Genomic DNA, 19,222 nt, shown 5'->3' on the forward strand with positions numbered 1-19,222 from the left:
TAGATGATCTTATATGTATGTAAAATTGAATCAGCCCATTATTAGTGTTGTTTTCTGGAATGAAATGCAGTGTAAATAACATTTGCATTTAAAGATTTTATTTATCTTTAGGAAAAATGGTCTTAGTTAAAAGCCATTTAGTTGAATAGGTTGAAGAAAATATTTTTCAGCTTTAGTACTCTTAGTCTGGAAGTTCTTCAGGGTAAAGAGAGGAGACTTTTAGATTTTAGATTTTATATGCTGGCTATGAAGAATGAGGAATCAATTACTGGAAAATAGTCTTAAATTGAATAATCAAGACAAAAAGCATCCCTGGAAAATTCATACTAAATAAAACTATGCTTTTTTCTCTTTGATATTTATCTACTGATTGAAGCTAAAATAGAGATTAAGAAGAGTAACAAGTTTTGAAGTTCTCTATATTTTTAATCACCTTTTGGTGAAATATGAGCTAGACATTTTCCCTGAATTTTTTAAATATTTAATTTTCAAATATTTTATATTTTGTTAGTTTGTGTTTTGTAAATATTTTGGCTTCTGTCAGACATCTTAGAATGTGTTGTGTAAAAATATGCTTATTAATGGGTAAGATTTTGATTTTAAAACTTTCAACCTTTAAAAATTTATCTTACATTATCCTTTATGGTTACACTAATATAAAATACATTGTTTGATCTTGCCTTAAGCCATCAATACATATTAGAGTAGTACAGTCCAATTTATTACTTGTGTAAAAGGGCACAGGTTCAGTTTATTTCAGATGATGCACATTTAAAGTCACATAAACATTATACCAAATTAAATGAAATGTTTAATTTTTTTGGCTGTCTGTGAGAAATATTGTGATAAGCATAAGGGACCTGAATGACTGATGATGGATTAAGATGGTTAAGATGAATTTTTCAAGTAGTTCTGACCTTGTCCTTATGTGTGCAAACCAGTAATGTAATACTGATGTCAGAGGAAAAAGAAAGAAAAAAAATAATTAAAAAGAAGACTGGATTTCCAGCTTTTATATTGTTTGTAGAGAAATGATAAAACAGCTGCAAACCAACTGCCATCTCTGTACAGTGTCAGAAGGCTTCTGTATTTGAGGTTTCTGAATCTTACAAAGTATTGTTAAACTATTTCGCAAAATTTCTCTTAGCCTTTCTCAGAATACTTTTATTTACAAATAGGTTCACTAAGGAAGTGAGCTGTTTTTTGCTTAGTTGGAAAATATTTTAATAGCTGGTAATTTCTAATGATAAATTCAGCTCTATACTTGATTAGATAATATGTTTTGGTAATGTGATAAAACTCATTTTGCAGGAATGAAACAAACAAGGTTACTCTGCATTTGCTGTTCAAAGATCTCCATATTGCATCATATTTAAATATTTTCCTTGATTTTGTTTACATTAATTTTCATGTTTTTCAAATGGTTTATTACATCTTTTCTGAGATGGACTAAATATGGAGGAATCTTATATAGAATAATTATAATATATACCCATAGTAATATATACCTATATAATAATATATACCTATAGCACCTATAACAAAGCTGAAGTCAAAATTTAAACAAAGTGACAAATATAAATCTGTTTGTTTATCATCTATGAGTTTTTTTACCCTGTACACAATATAGCTGAGAGGACTTAAAAAGAGGCATACTCTCACTTTTTATTTCTTTTAATTATGAAAGGTTTTAAATCAATTGAATTATATTTAAACAAACTTCCCAGATTGATGCAGTGTGAATAGTTCCAATTAAGTATTGGAAAAATACTTAATGTCAAGTATTGACATGTGGATTAATATTCACCCAATTCCCAGAGCAAGTTATGTCATCGAAGCTAGTTATCTAGGTTTTCTGGGATTCAAAAAGGACTAAGCACTAGTGGGGTAGTCTGTCTTAAAACCAGTGAAGATGAAGATAGCCTAGGTAACTTTGGACTGGTGAGAGCTAAGCAAGAGAAACAATGTCAAGCTATAAGCTTTTATTTTCCCCTGAATTTCAGCCTAATATACTTTAATAGATTGGAGGGAGGTGGGCTGTCTGTTTTTACTAACTGCTGGGAAGTTCTTACAGTGTGTGGGAACTATAAAGTGTAAGATACTCTTAGTCAAAAAAGCTGGTAGGTGAAACACTCTGAATAATTAAACATCCAAAAGAATCTACCAGAAGAAAAAAGCAAGGAATACTTTGAGCACTTTTTCTAGGACTGTACATGAAGATGTATAAAAAAGAGTAACACATTAGGCAGGAGGGCAAATAATATTTTTCATATTGAATATTCTTATGTTGTCTGATACATTAGAGGTAAACATTTTAAAGTATGGGGTTACTAATTTTTTTTTGCTATTTTTCCTGTTTTTTTTTAAGCTGAATATGAACTCTGCTCCGACTTTCATGCATTTTCCTCCAAAAGGTAAGCCCAAGAGAGCTGACACATTTGACCTGCAGAGAATCGGATTTGCAGCTGAACAGCTAGCTAAATGGATAGCTGACAGAACAGATGTTCATGTAAGTCTTTCGACAATTTTAAAAGTTAGAGCCAAATGTACCTTTGTAGTCTGAGACAGGCAGATGACAAATGCAGTCCCTCCTTAATGCCTGTTTTTCCATTAAAACGTAGGCTCTTGAATGCATATTTTTAAAGAAACAAAACCAAAATAAATATTCATGATAGTTGTGGTAACTTCTACAGTTTGCAGATTATATTTTATTCTTGTTTAAATTATGTTTATTTTTTTCTAGATGAAAAGAAGTAGTGATATTGTGATAATTAATTTTGAATGAGTAATACGTGCTTGCAATACTACATACAAAACAAATGGATCTAAAAGTAGTTGCTCCTAATTCAGAAACAACATGCATATCTGTTGAAAATACATATATTTTTTTGAGTTGAACAGTTTAATTTTCTGAAAGAAGAGATAATGGAATATTCTGTATTGAAATTTTCAGACCAGTAGCGTATTAGTTTAAAATGGTCCTTACAGCTTTTTTCATGCAATCTATTTATTAAGGCAGGTACTATGTTTTTTCTTATTTATGGATACATTCAGTGATTAGTCTGTGTCAAAACCAGATTTCAGATGCTCCTTATGCTCCTTGTTTGCTTATATGGAAATAGATCTGTGGGTATGTATTTATTTCCGATCTGTATTTGTTTTTATTTTTTCCAGATTAGAGTTTTCAGGCCTCCTAACTATTCTGGTACAATTGCACTGGCTCTTTTGGTATCTCTTGTTGGTGGCTTGTTATATCTGAGAAGAAATAATTTAGAATTCATCTACAACAAAACTGGCTGGGCCATGGCAGCTCTGGTATGCAGATTTTCCATACTAATATGCTTTGCATTAGTTCCCTGTCTTAGTGTATGTGTCTTTGTTACTTGCATAGTAAATTAAAAACCAAAGGCCATAAATGATGAATTAAGTTCGAATGTGCTTAACAGTGTATTGCAGTATGTTCATTTATACCATAGTCTTCAAACATCTGAGAAGACTCATGGAAAAACACTGTCTGTGCTGCATAGTCAGCTATCTTAGTTTTAGATAGCATGTATGACAGATGGCAGTTAAGGTTTATCAACAAGTACTCATTAATTTAATTTCTGCTGTCATTGTGACTGACAGAAGAATTAAATCTGAGAAGTAGCATTAAGACTTAATTCTGGGGGACATGCTCCTGAACCATGATTCAGGAGCCTGGTTATCAGCATTAGAGTAGCATCAAGTCAATCCAACATTTTACAGCTTAACAGAATTCCTTCCTTCTATGCTTGCAATGAGAACAGTACTTTTTAGAAATTTGTTCATGTATTTTGTACAAGATAAGTCAAGCTTTTCTTCTCTTTCCATGTAAATGGGTTATTTGTTCACTCAATCATTTTAAATACCTTTTCTCAACTTGCTTCTATCTAAATTAATTTTTCTTGAATGCATATGGCCAGGATTGTAGATGGAATATGAGTTTACTTTTGCCAGTGGCATTTGCATTTTAGCTCTTCTAGAAGCAGGTTACTGATACAAAACAAAATTGTTTTTGCCTTTTCAAAGCCATGTCACATTGGTGGTCAGTTTTGCTCTGATTCAACAAGACAAGGAGATACTACCTTGTTGTGAAACTTACAGCTGATGGGCTCACTGGCAGCATTTATTACATAAATTCAAGGATGAAGTTAACTAGTACCTACTAGTTAACTACTAATACTAGTAGTTAAAAACTACTAATACTAGTAGTTAACTAGAAGTCAAAGAATGAAGTCCAAGATTGCAAATAAACCACCTGAAGGACTAGATTTCAAGTAGAATGTTTTCTTTCAATTTAGAGAGCCATGGGCAGAATGTTCTTTGTTTCAGTATGTTACGGTATCCTGAGCTCTAACACAGAATTTTGATAGTTCTCCTTCAAAGTAAGGCTGTCTAATTTAGATCCATATATTTGTGTAGAATACTAGTATTTTCCAATGAAAAAGTTTTAATCATTTTGAAAGTGAAGTGTTGGGTTGTGAATCCTTGAAAAGTGTGAGCTGAGAGTAGGGAGAGAAACCAGAGAGTAAAAAGGAGTGGATGTCTTCTGGCATCTGTGATTTCTAACAAAAAACAGAGAAGTGGTTTGTAGCGTTTCTTTTACTATTCAGACTTACGCAGGTCCAAAATGTACAAAATGAGACACTGTACAATTCTATGTAGTGTTGGCCACCTGTTATTCCTGCAGTGCATGTGTATGCGTGTTTTTATGTCCAATTTGGAGCTTTCTAGGAGAAGACCAATTGAAAACCTGGACTGAGGGTCAGGGGTCAGGACTGCTGTCCTGACATACTCAGAAGTCAACTGGACAATGCCATGAACTGTAACAGGTGTAAGATGACCCGTGGAGGTCCCTTGCAACGGTAATTGCCCTATAGCTATATGAGGCTGCACTCTACTGCCACTTTTATAACAATGTCATTTGGATGTATGCTTCTGAATAATACCACAGAATTTAGGCTTATAATATAATATTCCAGTTTAATTCCTTATAGTAAAAAGGTAAATAATCTCATTTTATAGTTGCTTGGCCGAATACACTTTGGCCGAAACATAGTAAAAGTAATACAGTCAAATTTCTAGGACTGAATTAGGTGGTGTTAAACCTTTTTTTTTAAATTATTATTATTATTATTATTTTATTTCCTGTCTGCTTTCCTACATCGTTTTAGTTTAATTGAAAAAAAACAAAAAACAAAGCCTCTGTAATTCTCTCTAGGAAAGGTAGTAGACAAATTATCTCAAAAGATGATGGTAAATGACCCGAAAGAAAAAGTAACCTTTATCACCTATAGTGACTGCCTTTTAATACAAGTATCAAACAACTTTATACTACATCTGTCAGAGATTTTTGTTAGCACCATTTTAAAGAGGTCATGTATTGTGTACCCTGGGGCTGTAGTTGAAGGCATGAGTGTACTCTAACTTGGTGTAGAATCAAAATTGTTTTTTTTCTTCTCATGTTTCATTCTGCTAGATGGTCCGCATTCATTAACCTTATGGAAAATAACATTTTACATTTCAGTTTAATCATAGATCTCCTGAAATTCAGTAATTGAAAAGCAGGGATTCTGTATCATTGCAAATAGACAGGTCTGTTTTTTTGTTTTCATTGTTTTAAAGAGTTCTTTGGTGTGCTGTTTTGAAGAGCTTTTGTACTCACAAAGGTTGGAGACCTATCTTTATTAAAAAAAAAAAAAAAAAAAAAAAAAAAAAGGACAGTGCCTCTCTGTTCCTAGAAATTAGAAAAAGTTCTCTGCATAAAGTGCCTTTGCTATTTTCACTAGAAGGAAGAAAAAGGATCCCAGAAGATTGGTTTTTAATTTGGTGTGAACATCAACTGAAAAAAAAACAACCCACACCTCATAAATAATATTTCCAGCCATGTTTTAGGAAAATATTTTGGAATACCATTTTTAACAACCCATCTAATAGATTTGAATAAGCACAGAATCAAGAGAACTGTCATACATTGATTACAATGTCAGTTAACACAAAACTGTTGAATTAGTTTTGTCCTCAATATTAGATCGAGCAGTATCAGTGTGATAAGCTGTTTCATCCTCTCATGGAAGCGCTGCAAACTCTGGTAGTATCTTGTATGCCTTAGGCATTTTTACTTGCAGCATTACCCAGAAGATTTCTGGAAAGGCAAACTGTGGTGGTTGAGTCACTGTACCTAGTACTCAAAAGATATCTATTGAGATCACACCCAAAAATTATCCCCTAGATTTTTTTAGACTTTAATTTAAATCCTACTGCTCATCTATGGATATTTTCCCCTTACATACTAATATGAAGATGAGGAAAGACTTCAGTCCTAAGATATTTGCAGACTCCTGTCCTTTTATACTGATAACAAGAAGCAATTCAGATTCTTGTCAAGACTCTTCATTTCTTAAGCAGAGAATAAAAGGTCAAATAGTGTAAGGCTGAGCAAATTTCTAACATTTTACATAAGCAATTGCTACATTTCAGACAACAATTTCTCTAGAGCTCAGAAAATATTTGTTCAAATGCCTAGAATGTGGACAACATGGGGCTTCTTAAAATAGTTTCTTTGCTGGGTTGCCAACATGCTTTTCTGCATGCATTTTTCAGTTTTTCAGCGTACATTTCAATATTGCCTGTGTACCTATGGAATCTGGGAGGGCAAAGCCTGTTTACAGATTCCAAGGCAGCTGCCTAGGAGCTGTTCCTATTCTTCCTAGTAAGGAGTATGAAAGGAAGGGGTTGTGAGTATATGAAAGGACTGTCTTTGGTAAGGGCTGAGTGCTTCTCTTCTTTGTAGAACTGCTAAAGTAGAGACTCTGCTTCACCTGGGTAAATGAAAAAAATAAAAATAAATCTTTTTAAGTTCTCACAGAAAAGTGCCTTGCTGGAATCTTCTTTCTGTACTTTTCATCCTTTGACAAGGTCCAAGAAAACTGAAAACAATAATTTCTCTGCATATGAATTGTTCCATTGTAATCAATACCATAGAAAACCTTAAGGTAAATATGAAGTCATTAATCACATGTTGCAAGTTGCTCATTTGTAAGAATGAATTTAAGTTTTATCCTGAGGAACATTGATTCATAGCAATGAAACAACCAGGTGATTTGGAAATTTTGGATCCCAAAGCATGGGATCACATGGAAAGGGGTTTGGAATGGTGAGCATTGGGTATCAGTGTGTCTATGATGCATGTGTCAGTTCTACAAATAATGAGGTATATTTCAGGTATATTTTACAAACATTAAAAGTCTGTAGATTACTATAATGAATATAACAGATCAATACTTCATTGATAGTAATAGGAGAACATGGAATGGAGCTTGAATGTCAACTACTACCTGTAGCACACAAAATGCTTTCCTAAGGGATAAGATGGAAATGCTATATTCTTGGGGTACTTAAAATAGATTAAGAGTTTCTTCCTACTATTGTCTCCTATCTTTTTTTTTCTTTTTTCATTAGATATTAGCATGTTGTGAGGTCACATATCCGTACTAGCCATCATTAGAGAACTAAAGCGATTTGAAAGAATTACCAATTAAAAGCATATCACTAATGTAAACTGAGGTTGGTTTTTTTTTATATCTTTACATATGGAAACAGACTTGGCCCTATAGAGCATAAATTAAATATATAAATTTAAGAATGAGGAAAATCACAATTTTAATAGAAGACTCACTTTCAGAGCCACCAGTATTTGTGCACTACATGCACCTCTGCTCTTTTGATGTTTCACATTTCAGCTGTCTGACTTTTGCTCTTTCACATCTTTCACCTCACCTTTATTACCCTCATCTCAGTTTCTACACTTTTGTTATCTTCACAGAAGCTATCAGCTCTGTGATTCATCACCAAAATTGCAGTATAAATTTCTCAGCTAAAATAATCTGCAAGGTATAGAAATAACGGTCTCCTTTTTTTCATTAATGGAAGCACATACTCTCTTCACTTCATTGCATATTATTAATTAAAACATAACCCATTTGCTAATAATCACTACCAATATGCTTTCATCTGCCATATTAATTACAATACTGTTACACTCCAAATCCTGTTACGGACAAAATGAAACTCACTTTATATTTAGAGCCAAGAATCTGTTCTTAATGTAATTCAAATCTTAACAGTATAATTAAAGTATTATTGTTAAACCAGATATCATTATTACAGGGTGGAAAAAGTTTATATATTTTTTCTCATTACTTTCTTTCTGTTACAAGGGCAAAAAATGTCAATAGTAACAACACAAAATTATGCAAACTCTCCTATTATCTTTCCCTCTTCCTGAATGTCATGGTTGTTATTCCACTGATTCTCTTTGGATCTTGAGATCCTTGGCTTTGATCCGGTGAAAGGGTGTACTGCTATGGTGAGTTCTCAGTGTTTCACACTTTGCTGGAAGTAGGATGGTTTTTTTCCTCCTCACCCTAGAGCTCACGTGGGGCTACTTTTACACATCGTCCTTTTTCTCCACTGACCAGCAACTACACCTCACATAAAAATTTGATAAATTGGTGCTTATCTGTTTTATTTGTTATCCCTAAAACTGGGTTTGAGCAGCTCCCTTGCCTTTGTTTCTGTAATTCAGCATTGGTGCAATATTTATGGACTTGTGATCTCTAGTGTCATCGTGTACCCCCATCTTATAATTCCATACTGGTACAGTGTATCTTGTGGTACTGCTTTTGATATCTCTGGTTACACTGCATCACTGTGCTGATCATAATTAATTCATCCTAAATGGAATGGAGAGGGAAAAAATGGTTATGCCCTACAGAGATGAGCAAAAGTAATGTAAACTAAGTATAGCCATCTGATCTTTGAAGCCATCTGATCTTTGAAAAACTGGCTGTTTCAGCTAATCAGGTTAGAATTCTAGAAAAGCCAGATAAGTTTATATAAAGTCTGTCAAGATTCAGTGCTAAGACCTTCCAAAGCTGGTTCAAAATATATTGCTAGAGGTGTTCTGGATTTACTGTGCTACAGAGCTACACTAGCTTAAATTTATTTCACAAATACATTATTAAATATTCTTTAAAGAAAAGCTGAAGAATTCCTCACTACTTTTCTTTAGTAAAGAGAAGTTAGTCATCTCTGGTTTAGCTAATTATCCCGGTTAAAAAATAAATAAAAAATTACATATTCGGGAACCATCTGCTTAAATTGCTATGGCTATACTTTTGCTAGTGGAAATATACATTTACAGTAAAAATAAGCATATATATATATATATATATATATACACCTATATATATATATATGTACCTAGTTTATATCAGTCTTTTAAGGATTATTTGCACTATTAAATCAAAAGACATTGAGATGATCCAAGTTCTGTATTACTGTTTTTCTCATTTGGCTATTAAAGGATATTTTAATTACCTCTTTAAGATAGCCACGACTACTGCTATGACTGATTTTTGCCATTTAGATTCTGTAGTATGACCTTCTGTTAGAAGTAACGTCCATTTTTTCCAGTTTTCATAGAATCCTATCCTAACTCCACACATTTCCATAGAGAATATCACTTATCTATCAACTCAGCCATGTCTTTTGTCGTGGTTAAAATGGATTACAGTCATATAGGACACAAAGTAAGCATTTCATAAATGAGACAGACATTTGGATAGTTGGATTTTTTTTTTTCCTGGTGTTTTTTTTTTATAAATAATTTCATATACCTGAAAGTAAACAGCTAAGCTAAACTATATAAAGCTATATTAGAGCTTTATATAAATAAATTTATATAAATATAAAAAATTTATATAAATAACATCATGAAAGACTGTAGAAATCTCAAATGACAGTTTTCAGAATATTTGCAGTGAGTGCTTTCTACTATCATGAGTGTTTTCTGCCATGCGGATTTGTAGATGTGGCAATTCCAAGTGCACATAAAGAGAGGATTATTTGAAGAGAGATTCTGAAAATTTCTGTCTTTAGCTAACTCATTTTCTAACAGAAGTCATTAAGAATTTTATGAGAGCAGCACATCAGAAAACCCTATCCTAAACATCAAATAGAAGTAGATACTGTATCTGGTTAGGTAAACAATTATATACCTACAACAAACATCACTAGCAGAGTGGTTTTTTTTATTCAATTCCTCTGGGTTAAAAAACAAATATATTGTTGTTTTTCTATTTTTCTAGTGTGTTGTATTTGCTATGACATCTGGTCAGATGTGGAATCACATCCGTGGACCCCCATATGCTCATAAAAATCCTCAGAATGGACAAGTGGTGAGTTAATTCTTTTAAATTTTATTTTGAGGGTAGATATTTCCTACAGTGAATCTGTAATTGCAGATATTTGCACTGGACCATTCTCTTAAGTCTCAAATTAGAAGCAGAGTCTGTTACAGACTTTTTGGTGTTTAGAAAGTTCCACCACATCTGATTTGGGCAGTGAAATGAGTGCCTGTGTTTTTCAAAATTCTAATTAGGCTCCCAGCTACAGTGAATGTGCCATAAAATAGTCCATACCACACAATTTCCACTGCTCTAATGCGTTCTGTTTTTTTTTTTTAAAAGCATGATCCCTCTCAATGTGAAAAGCAAGCTATTTTTTATTTTTCATTTATCCAAAACTTTGAGATATGTAACCTCTTCCTGTAACCTCTTCATCTTGAGTGTTTTGTTTAGAAAAGATGGGAAATGTCTTAATGTTTTTTACCATTTTCCATTATACCTGTCACACACTTCCACTGAACTTCCTGAATTTTACATAATGTTTTTTCCTGTTTTGCTTTACTTCTTGAATGTAAGGTCTTTATCAGCTTCTTAGAAAGTTAACATTAATTCAGTACAGCCAAAATTGCTACTATATGCTGTCATTGCTGTCTTTAAAGGAATTCTCATCCTTGCTTCTTCCTGCTCATAAATTAGTAAGCGTTCATCAGAGTTCACAAGGAGAAACTCTCTTTACCTACAGGGAAAGTAAAGAGGACCTTGGCTAATTTCTACTACTCTTCCATATTTACCACTTCTTGAAGAAGTTGTTAGGATGGAATCTGTGAAATTTACAGTTGCAGACAGGAAGGTTCTCCATACTTTGTGGCATATTGAGCCATGTTCAGCTTTGACCATTGCTAGTTAAGAGACTGGTGTAGGACTTAAAGAATAAATTTTCTTCAAAGATCCCTTTGTATCTTAATTGTGAGAGCAGAAAAAATGATGGTTTGAATTTGTTTACCAATCTGCTTTGTATTTGGAATGTAACACCATACAAAAATCATAAAGTGACATGACTCTATCTGTCAACCTTGTTATGCAAAAGTAGAGCTGGAAATGTAATAAATAATCTTTGTAAAACACTGTGTTTAGAAAAATTTAGCTTTTCATTACTGCCTTGCAGTATTAAATTTATGAAGCTTCCCCATGGAGCAGCAGAAAGAAGAAATACTGCACAGAACAAGCACCATTCCTGATAAATTAGTTTTATACCGTAGCCAGGTTTATATACACCACCCTTTTTAAAGACCTGTTTTCATTAAATCATTTAAAAGTAACTCTTTAATTGTTCTGCAGCTTGTGCCATCTTGTCTCTCAGAATGTGAGCTCAGATTCTGAATGTCTGAAAAGCTACTAGTTAGGGAGTATAAATATAAACAACTAAATAAAGGTAATCATTAGGCTGGTCTTAAATTCTAATTACTAATCTGCTATATAAGTCAATACATACTTTTCTGTTTTCACTCCACTACATGACTTCAGGTAAGTTATTTTGTTTCTCTAATTCCCCTGTCTTTAACTTGTTCATGTGTCAGTGCTTTTACCTCCCATGGAGCTGTCTGTGTCATTAAGTAAAAAGTCAGATTCTAAGAATTTAAAAAGGTACAGATATTGATTCACCAAGTTCCTAATTTAAAATAGCACTGACCAATACAGTTGTAACTTAAAGCTCTGATTTTTACCAGTGCTAGAAGCTTAGTAAGTGTTCTATAAACCTTGACTTATTTTACATTTCTAATTGTTAAAGAACTTTATTGAACATTTTCCTGTTTCATTTTTCTAGCACTAACCTATGTTCTTTTTCTAGCATTTAGCTGAATTTGATGTCATAAAACTAATTATCTGAGAGTTCTGTAAGATTTATTTAGCTATGATAGCTATAACGGTGTTCCGCAGTAAGTTAACAAGTACTATCTTTATATCTGGATGATGTTTAACTCTTCATTTTATTTCTGTTGTCCAGGACTTAGTACCAATTCCAAATTTACATGCCAATTTTGCACAAGGTTTTCATGTACATTATACTCACAAACTGTTCAACAATCTTAACATGTAAACTCTTTTCAATAGAAGGCATAGAACAGCTCACCAGGCTTAGTTGTGTTATTATCAGGGTCAAACTTAGCTTTTTTTTTCATTTCAGGTGTTAGTAGTTAGGTTCTGTAGTGCAGGGCCTGATATGCCTCCCGGAAAGGGATAATAATTCTGTCTTCATAAATTGTTCCTTACCTCAGATATCTCCTATTATATGCTTTGTTCTTATCATAATTTTGGATGACACTTCATTTCTTTTGCTTAAATTCCTATTTTTTCAAAAGATGAAAAGATATTTGTTTGTTTTGCTTATTAGTGCCAGTATCTTTTAGAAGTAACATACCATTTCTTGGCATTTTTGGCTTGTGCGCAGCATTTACGATTCCTTTCTTGATTACCTAAATTACTTTAATTCTATGATTGTATTCTTTGAAATTCTGTATTCTTCTGTATTCTGGGTAGATCTATTATGTGAAGTTGATACGCTCTGTTACTGAGGTGGTGGTTGTTGCTTCCTTTATTCCTTATTGCCTTCAGGTAATTTCAGTTTTTGGGTCCACATGAAAGTGGCAGCAGTATTATCTTTCAGTTCTGTTTTAAATTGATGAAACTAGTCATGCCAGTCTTTTATCTTGATGTCTTCTTCATCTGTTGTACTTCTGGAGTTCTTCATCTTTTGCTTAGTAATTTCATTATGATTAGACCCTTACTAACTAAATTTAGAGTGAAAGCTAAACATCCCACTGATTATATATAAAATCTTGAGAGAGTTCTGAATTTTATCAGTGGTAGAGCTAGCGGTGGGACAAGTAGAGAGATGGTGAATACAGCAAAATAGCTTCCTACTGAGGTAGTTCTGTTGACATTTAATTCACTTAACAGCAAAGAATTATTAAATTTTCATCAGCTTTTACACACGTAGGTACTAAGAAAATCAAATGGCTAGGAAAATATTTATGTATATTTATCCTGATAGATCAGCAACTTTTAAAATATTTGGATGCAAATTCTACAATTTTCATTGTGCAGTATGCTCAGGACTGCATCTTTAAAATAGTTGGAAGTTTACTATGTAGGAAAATAAGATAAAGGACAAGCTTGAGCTAAAATATTGAGAGAAAACATTTTTCAAAGCTCATAATTTTCTTCTGTTTTGTGAGAAGTGATTAGAAGTTGGAAAAGCTTTTTTGTGAAGGGAGGACGTGCATTTTTATTTAGTATATTTATTTGTTAATTTGAAGATATTTTCCCTACATAAGCAGATGCATTATGAAATGGATAATGGTTTTATTTGCTACTGTATTAATTAGATTCTCTTTTACATGTCTTATATTATGGAAGCTTGTTAAAATTGTTCAAACATAAAAAAGTTGTGTCATTAGGAAGCAATTTTTACCCATTTAGTAGGTCTTTTAAATATCACCTTTCAATATCAGATCAATTTTAAATGTTTGTTCAGTTACCAATCTGTTTATTCTGCTTTTTTTTTTTTTTTTTTTTTTTACTTTTTATTCCTACTTGCCTTTTAACAGTTTAAAAAACACTGATCTTTATTCAGGAACATTATTTAAAATATCTCTTTTCAAATAGTCCCTCTGGCAGGGTTATCTGGTAATCTGTCTGTTTCTGAAGTTAAATGAAAAATGTGTTTGACTGCTCTGATTCACTTTTCCATTTGTCAATGTAAAGTTAAGGTGCTCTGTGAAAATTTATGCTTAGACTATCAAGAAACTTAATTCACATTAATCCTCTATAGCTAAGCAGGATAAAACTTTCATGTGAGTACTGAACTGTTTTAGAAATACCTTCCCATATCAGTAAATCAGAGCAAATACATTGTCTTTTTGCCTTCAACCTATCCAGAAATATGTTTGAATTCAGATTGTATTTGAAATGCCTGACTTTTCTGAAAGTGGCCAGATTGCTTAGTTGCAGGTTCAATATATAAAAAAAGTCAGTTTGCTGTATGATGCATTATAATGTATTTGTCTTGCTTTTAAATTAAGAAAAAAAAGTTCTTACTGGTCGTTGTATCAGTGTCAAACATAAGATATCCAGATTGATCTTACGCCAGTGATGTTTTGATGCATCTGTCAACAATAATCACAAACATCGTACTGTTGAAAGTACTTCTTATTTTTTATTGGAATAAGCAATTATTTACATTATTTACATTAATATACTTGGTAGAAGTGAGAAGTAGATTACATTATGACTGTACTTAATGAAATGGCTTTTCTGTGATCATCAAAACTGTGAGTTTACTTAGAAGCTGCAACTAGTAAAGGATTTATCAAGCCTGTAATTTAAACTTCTGCCTTGATTTAGTCAAAAAAACAATTGGCAGTGTAAGGAACTGGTTGAACTAATGTAAAACAAATGATCTTATTAAATAATTCTATTAGCAGATAAACACATTAGATACGATGTTGCTCATTTGTTAAATTAGAGTTGGGAAAACTATTAACCTGTATAAGACATCTGTCCTAATGCTTGAGATAGCAAGGCAAGTCATAGCTGACATTTCAATAACTTTAGTTATAACAAATGTTTCTACCATGATATCAGAAAAGGGAACTCTCACCCAATATTTTGTAGCCATTTTTATTATGGGAAGAAAAAGAGGTGAGATAGAAGAGTTTTTTGGATGAAAGAGAACCTCTAAATTACTAAATTTATCAGTTCTTGAAGCATATATGCTAAAAAAGTTTAGAGAATAGACTGTAATTTTATTGCAGTACTGTATTCTTGGCTCAGTAACGATGGAACAGATTCCCATCAAATAAAAGCAGATTTTGGACAGGTAGGCAGGCAACAAGTAGTCTGTCATGATAAAATCCAATTAAAAAAAAAAAAAAAAAAAAAGAAAAAGCCAATTTTAATTGATCAGTACCACTTTAAAACAACAAACACTCCTTCTCCCTATGCTCCCCCCCCGCTTTCCTCCCCTCCCCACACACATATTTTGACTGTGTGTGAATGGGTTTCTTAGACTAAATTCAGTTTCATTTGGAAAAAAGAACCATTTTATACAGAACAGTTCTTTTTATATCAGAAGTCAGAAAAACCTCAGCTGTGTGAAGTTGTGACATACATGTATATGAAGATAGGAAGACAGAATAACAATGATAATGAAATACAGAAAAGATACATTTTCTTAAAAACACACACACACACACAAAAAGAATGATGCAAGGAAAAGCATGTTTGTGTTTTGCTGTTGCTTGCACAGGCAAGAGCAGTTTTGGCTGAGTATCAAGTAGGAATCTATTTTTTCTCCTTGGACTTTACTGGTTGTATATATGTTTAAAGGCCTTCTCTAACTGACTAATTTTGTTTGAAACATACCTATGAAGAGCAACTAGGCCAGGTTTCTGGTCAGGTTTCTCAGGACTTAGTCAAAGCAAATTTTGAATGTCTCCATGGTTAGAGATTCCACAACTTCTCCAGGCAACCTGTTGCACTGTTTTACCATCCACATAATTCTCCTACTTTTTACTTTTTAATTTAATCTTTATATTTCATATATATATATATATATGTTCCTGTATATATACACACACACATATATATACAGGAACATATATATGTTCATATATAAAAATATATATGTTTATATATATATATATATGTATGTATGTATATATATATTGGTTTTCCTTTGGGAACAGTTAAAGTAAATTTTATCCTTCTGTTCAGATATACTGATATAGCTGAATTGTTAGTAGAGTTTACCACTGACTTTAGTACAGTTAAACTTAGCCAAGGGGTACACCTTTTCAGTGCTCCTGAAAGCATGCCTTTGCTTAAGTGGCAGCAGCATTATATCTCTGCAATACTCATACTAGAAATGAGAAAATGTTAAACCTGACATACAGAGAATTTTCTTTGCATCTTAGTACAGCTGTGTTTTACTACTTCAGATGGATTATTTTGCAAATCATTTGTATTTCCTCCCTAAAGATAACCTGCAACACAGGTTGGGAATCATTTTGTTAACTACTAATTAAGTATCAAAATATATTGTGTCCTTCAGGGCCTTTTAGACTTACAGATCTGGTATATTTTTCAGTTGGAGAGCACTTACTCTCCATATAGTTTTGCCAGTAAACTCTAATGCTGTCATTTCAATGTAACAGTATTAGATTTCTCTTATCTGCTTATGAAGAATGTCAAGAGAAAGAACAGGCATTTGAATGTGTAATGCTGTAAATGAAGCAGCAAAATTCAGACAGCCTTTCCAGGACTAATTCACCCATAATCTTTGCCTTGGAGAGATATGTTTTTATTGTTTTTACTTTATATTTATTCTCCTTTGTGGTGGTTGAATTATTGAATGCAAAGAACTTTGGATACTTTATCTGCAAAGCAACAGTAATTTGCTATTTTATATTTTGATAAATATAAAATGCTTTTTATATATTTTCAAGGAAACAAGTTATTCTCATTTTTTTGTCTAGCTTTCATGTCAACATTAATTCCTTTCTTTGGCTAATCTTTTATGTGTACTGACTTTTCCTGAACGAAAAACCATAGAAGAAGACATAAAGATAAAATTAAAAGGTAAATAAAAAGTTTTATTCTATATGCTGATTGTCCTTCTGAGCCTCTAATAAGCAGTAGGATCGTACTATACAATGATGTCTTTCAGATGGCAAATATTTCTGAGTTCCTGGACATCAAAAGGCAAGTTATCTATGTTTTTATTTGAACCACTTATACTTTTTTTTTTTTAATTAACATGTGTTGACATTCAGATCTTGTAGATAATACAGCAAAGGAGAGAAATCTGTTTTCAAAGTTTTCCTTATATATTCTTTTGAAGCATTATGAATATTGACAAAGTAATGATACTGCTACTGCTATTCTTTCTACTTTTTCTTTTGAGATATAGAAGTGTATTATATTCCTGTGTTTTTTTTTTTCCCTGCTGCCTAGCAGTATACTTACATAAGATTTCAACAGGCTGAACCCGGGTATCTGGGAAACGAGTTTTGCCTTCAGATAATGTGCTCAGATAGGCAAAACTTATTCCTGTGCTAAAATTGAAGAGGAATAAACTGGTACTTCAGAAGGTTATATGTCTGAGCAGAATGTAAGAATAGGTGCTCTGGTTCATTTTTATAAAGATTGACTACTGGGATAAATAGTGTTTTGTTTTTTTTCCAGTTCATTGGTGAAATTACCTCTGATTGCAATGAAGTTAGAGCTGTTAGAGCACCTTTGAAAATCATATCCAGAAAACATAACTTCAGTTTTATTTTTCCATGGAAGTGCTTCAATAGCAGAAGTAAAATTTTGTCTAGCCTTAGACTAAACAATGAGAATCTTTAAATGTATGAAGGACCTCTTTTCCTGATTTTTGCATTTCTCAGTTTATCTACTATTTGTTCTTTGGAATTGTTATTACAATGTTTGTAATTATAAACATATTTTGTATGGATATACTTTCATTTTCTCATTTCTCCTTACTGTAATATATCTTAAATACAATTAGAAGTTGTTAGAAACACATACCAAATCTGAAATGCTTATTATGTCAGAAATACAATACAGAAATTTTGTGAAAAATTCAACCTAAACACCCAGAATTCACTAGAATATACTTAATTTGTGAACTGTAGTCTTATATTACAGCCTGATGAAAAGTTCAAGTTAATTATTTTTATATTAATTCAATTGTATTTTGTTCACAAGAATAATTTACAGAGCTGTTATATTAGTGCTTATATGTAGAAGCAGGCATTATAAATTTATTTTCTTGGCGTGGATATATATATGGTAAGCTGTCTATCAAAAAAATTGCTGAACTGTGAATATCTTCCAACTCCTCCAGCCATCTTCCTTGGAAGGAAGGAGACAGTGAGAATGTAATTTTTATCCCATTTGCTAGTCAGGTTTCAAACTCTGTCTTCGTTGATTAGAAACAAGTTCGTGAAAGAAATGGGCATTACATGAAGCTTTACACAAGGAACTATTTTGGTTTGCACTATTCTTGAATCAAGGAAGCTCCTGTACTCCACTTAAAAAGATATTACAGAACTGAAACATGTATGGGTTGGAAAAGCTGGTCTTACAATCCTACTTAGCAGGGTTGTTCATCTGAATAGCACAGCTGAGATGGATCTGCTCGTTAAGTGTTTTGAAAGCATCTTGCATCAATCTAGTATGATATACAGAAGTGAGTAGGAGAGTAGGCTTAGTGTACATCACATTTTCATAGTATTCAATGCTTACAGAATTAAACTCTAACGTTTATTAGAAGTGGACTGCAGTTCTTTTGCATATGTCTGTACTGAAATGAGGAGGCACTTTGCACCATTCCTCTCCTTGAATGTCTATCATTAATATTTATTTAAAAGCTTTTAGAAGCTGGAGTTCTTTAACTTTAAGCACAATGCAACTTAGAGTTTTTACTGAAAGTCTTGCAAATCCAGTTTCTGAGCAACAAACAAGATATGAAATAACTTCCAGATCCTGAGGTCACTTGGCGTAGTAGGGTCCTCTAAATGAAGAGAAAATAGCATTATTATTTAAAAGATGGAAGCTGTCTGGATTTACCAGTCCTTCACACTATTAATATGGATTAATGGAATGAAAGGAGCCTTTGACCTCCGATTATTATTATTATTTTTTATCATCACTGTTCTGGAAAACATTTCAAGCAAAAGTATTCTTTTGCCTTTCGTTCATCCATATTTTTCTACCTCAGGCTAAGTAATCCCTGCCAGATAAAAGAAGGAATGGTTCTGTAGTCTTCTCTGGAGCTAAATACCAGAGTTATAGAACCAAGCTGAAAATGTTTTACAGTTATTTTTGTTTTATCTGTCTATAAACAAAGAACACTTCAATAAATAGTAACGAATGAATAAACAATCTCATCGTGTCCAGTGCTGTCACTTAAGATTGTCTCTAGAACACAAGTAGGGATACTG

At 32.6% G+C, this 19,222-nt stretch overlaps 1 protein-coding gene across 2 annotated transcripts in view; it reads left to right on the forward strand.

The window, feature by feature from the left end:
• TUSC3 (tumor suppressor candidate 3) overlaps nt 1–19,222 on the forward strand; it is a 120,666-nt gene that overhangs the window by 53,290 nt on the left and 48,154 nt on the right. For both annotated transcript variants that reach the window (XM_084285828.1, XM_084285829.1), the window contains exons 4-6: nt 2,369–2,509; nt 3,175–3,315; nt 10,173–10,262. In XM_084285828.1, the coding sequence (XP_084141954.1) occupies nt 2,369–2,509; nt 3,175–3,315; nt 10,173–10,262 (372 nt within the window). The remainder of the gene's footprint in view (nt 1–2,368; nt 2,510–3,174; nt 3,316–10,172; nt 10,263–19,222) is intronic.

The sequence above is a fragment of the Netta rufina genome (genome assembly GCF_964035555.1).
Source record: "Netta rufina genome assembly, chromosome: 4".
Lineage (NCBI taxonomy): Eukaryota > Metazoa > Chordata > Aves > Anseriformes > Anatidae > Netta > Netta rufina.